Source organism: Trifolium pratense, linkage group LG5, assembly GCF_020283565.1.
Source record: "Trifolium pratense cultivar HEN17-A07 linkage group LG5, ARS_RC_1.1, whole genome shotgun sequence".
NCBI classification, from domain to species: domain Eukaryota; kingdom Viridiplantae; phylum Streptophyta; class Magnoliopsida; order Fabales; family Fabaceae; genus Trifolium; species Trifolium pratense.
Window position 1 is genome coordinate 32,987,029 of NC_060063.1, and position 3,134 is coordinate 32,990,162.

Sequence of the window (3,134 nt, forward strand, 5' to 3'; positions counted from 1 at the left end):
CTTTTTATATAGTATAGATGTATTATTAAGTTGGTAATCATTCATGTATAGGCAACTCATTCGCCACTTATTCACATTTTTATGATTTGAATTTATTTTTTATTTTTTTAAATTGATTAATTAATGGAAGTTGTGAAACTAAGTCAGGGGTAAAATAGGTATATTGAAAAGTCCATCCCAAACTCACCTATCCTTTTTATATACTGTTAGATTTTTATGATTTGAATTTATTTTTTATTTTTTTAAATTGATTAATTAATGAAAGTTGTGAAACTAAGTTAAGAGTAAAATAGGTATATTGAAAAGTCCATCCCAAACTCAACTATACCTTTTATATATTGTTAGATGATTATTATTATTATTATTATTATTTGAGAAAGAGTTTACCAAAACTAGAGTCAGTAGTTGAGAAAGAGAGAAACGATCATCGGTATCTGGAAATCGAGCGAGCAAAAGATGATGGCGAAATTGAAGATTGCTGGGACATGGTCAGGTGTATTAGAAGAAGTGAATTTAGAGAATTGGACCATATCTTGTTTACGTGAAGAAGTTGCTAAAAGATCAAATTGCGAAAACCCTCACTTCATCAACCTCATATGTGCCGGTAGAATTCTCAAAGATGACGATGACCACCACCACCACAATGGAACCCTAACTTTGTCTCAATTGGGTGTCAAAAACAACTCCAAGATTCTCGCTACTCTCTCATCTCCTCAACAAGGTCACTCCCTTGTTGTCCAAGAACAAAGCTCTCAGAGGCTTGCACGTATTAGGTTATCATAATTTTCTCTTCTGTTTCAAAATTATATATATATATTTTTTAATCATGTTTAATTGAAATTGAATATGATGTATGTAGTGGTTAAATTAGTTATTGAATGTGTGTTATGAAGTAGTAGTAGATTGCAGTTCATTATATGGGAACTAAATTGATTATATGGGAACTAAGTTAATTTTTTTTTTTTATCATTAGTCAGTCAGTTAGCAATGTCCCTAAAATTGTGTCGAAGGGATTTATGTTTATATTATTATATTTATATACATGAGAACATTGCAGAAGCATTTATATACTTGAGAGATATAATCTAAAGAGAACTATGATCCTATAATTTTGGGATCAAATCAAATTTCCATTAACTAAGGTAACTATGAAAGGTAATGATAAGGAAAGAATACCAACAAATCTGATTACAATCAATATTAGCTAGTATCTCAATAGATAGATACTATGTTAGAATTATTACTCTCTCTGAAGCTTAGTTGAATTATGCAAAACAGGGCTGCTGCGACTGCATTGGCTGAACGGCATGCAGATGGTTCATTACCTCTGGAAGACTTTAGCATAGAAGTTGAAGATCAAAGTGGACAGAAAGTACGCTTAGGATCAGAGATTGATCAGAGGTATAAACCCTTGTGGCATTTTCGTGCATCTAGATGAAATTAGTTTTTATCAGTGGGAGGGTTTTAACTATGAAGGGACAATATACCATTTTGGCTGTTGAAGTGATGATCAAGTTATCATTTGACAGGGCAGTAATGATGGGACTCATGCTTCATGCAAAGGGGAAGCATCTTATCAAAGGGGGAAATTACAAAGATGCACTTGAAGTGCTTACTATGGGAGAGGTCAGTTCCTTATTAATTTAATTATCTTGATAAGGGTTATATTTTGCTGCAAACAAGCCGAATTTGCACCTTAACTTGTGAGAATTGTCTGATTTAAGTTAACGCTTTCATAGGGTACATGCCGAGTTTTCGAACATGATTTATTTGCTATCTTTTTTTATAATGTTGAAAGTTTTGCTAAAAAATTAAAAATTTGGTTCTACTTTGGCTTATAATTAATGAGGCTGCACAGTTGCCCTGCCCTCTCTCTTCTGTCTTAATTCCTTTTTTGTTAAACATTTTCATTAACCAACAATCTATTCAACAAGGTTAAGCTATCATGATACATTGATGGTTTTTATGTTATATCTCAAACTTGTCTCCTCTCGCTAGAGCCCTTTTGGCTTAAAGTGTTGACTGTGCACAAACCCATCTACCTTTTACTGAAATTCAACTTTTTATTAGAAGGATGGGGGTAGCAGAGTGGCAAGGATCCACTTTGTCAAAGCAGCTTTAATAAGATGTTGAGATGAAACATTTTCAAAACTTTTGAACTGTTTGATGTTTTTATATATTATATCTATTAAAATTAATTAATTAATCTTTTCATGCCATTAATTAAAGAATTCCTGTGTAATTTACTTTTCAGGAGTCATTCTCTATTTGTGATCCTAAAGTCATTGAGGTGAGTAGTCCAATTTATAGACTATATTTGCATTTTGGCATATAACAGAATTTACCTGCCAATTATTTATTTAAGCTATATATTTGTTTCACATAAACTGCTTATTAGCTGCCTATTTAAATAGTCATCACTAGTTTTTTATTACAAGAATTGGGAAAATCCCTTAGCTAGCAACTCTGCAGAACTTTGAGGGTCTACATTATCCCCTATTCCCTTATTTACATACAGTGTGATATTCTACTCTCTTAAGTACATAAGTCTACTAACTAATCTAGTTGTAACCAACTAACTAATGGAATTGTCTAACATTATTTCTAATTGTTTTCCCTCAAATCTAATTGACAACTGCAATCACTCCTAAAAGTCAATGCTCAACTTAATATCCCACATGTCATTAGAGCTGTCAAAATGGGTTGGGCTATTGGGCCGGCCTATTAGGCCTATCGGGCCAGACCTTATCGGGCCAGACTTTAGCGGGCCGGGCCTTATCGGGCCAGACCTTATCGGGCCAGGCTTTTTCATGGGCCGTCATGGGCCGGCCCATGGGCTTCTGGGCCGGCCCCTTAAAAAATTTAAAAAATATTTTAAAAAATTCTATAATTTTTTTATTGTTATATTTTGATCCTATTTTTACGCATAAATTATATATAATCTTTTTTATTAGTTTTGTCGTTTTATTATTTTTTTTAAAACAAATTATCGTTTTATTGTTATTATTTGTGTTTTGTTCCTATCTATAATCTGTTTTATTCATATTTCTAAGCATATCATGTTTTTATTGTATTTATCTTATATTCTTTCTATATTTTTTTGTTGTGAAATTACAATGAAGGATATAAAACTT

General features: G+C 32.2%; 1 protein-coding gene across 1 annotated transcript; it reads left to right on the plus strand.

The window, feature by feature from the left end:
- Nucleotides 1-363: 363 nt before the first annotated feature.
- Nucleotides 364-2,350, plus strand: LOC123885683. Its single transcript, XM_045934984.1, has 4 exons — nt 364-773; nt 1,279-1,401; nt 1,530-1,626; nt 2,255-2,350. The coding sequence occupies exons 1-4, from the start codon at nt 457-459 to the stop codon at nt 2,333-2,335; spliced, it is 618 nt and encodes a 205-aa protein (XP_045790940.1). The 5' UTR covers nt 364-456; the 3' UTR covers nt 2,336-2,350.
- The last annotated feature ends 784 nt before the right edge of the window (nt 2,351-3,134 follow it).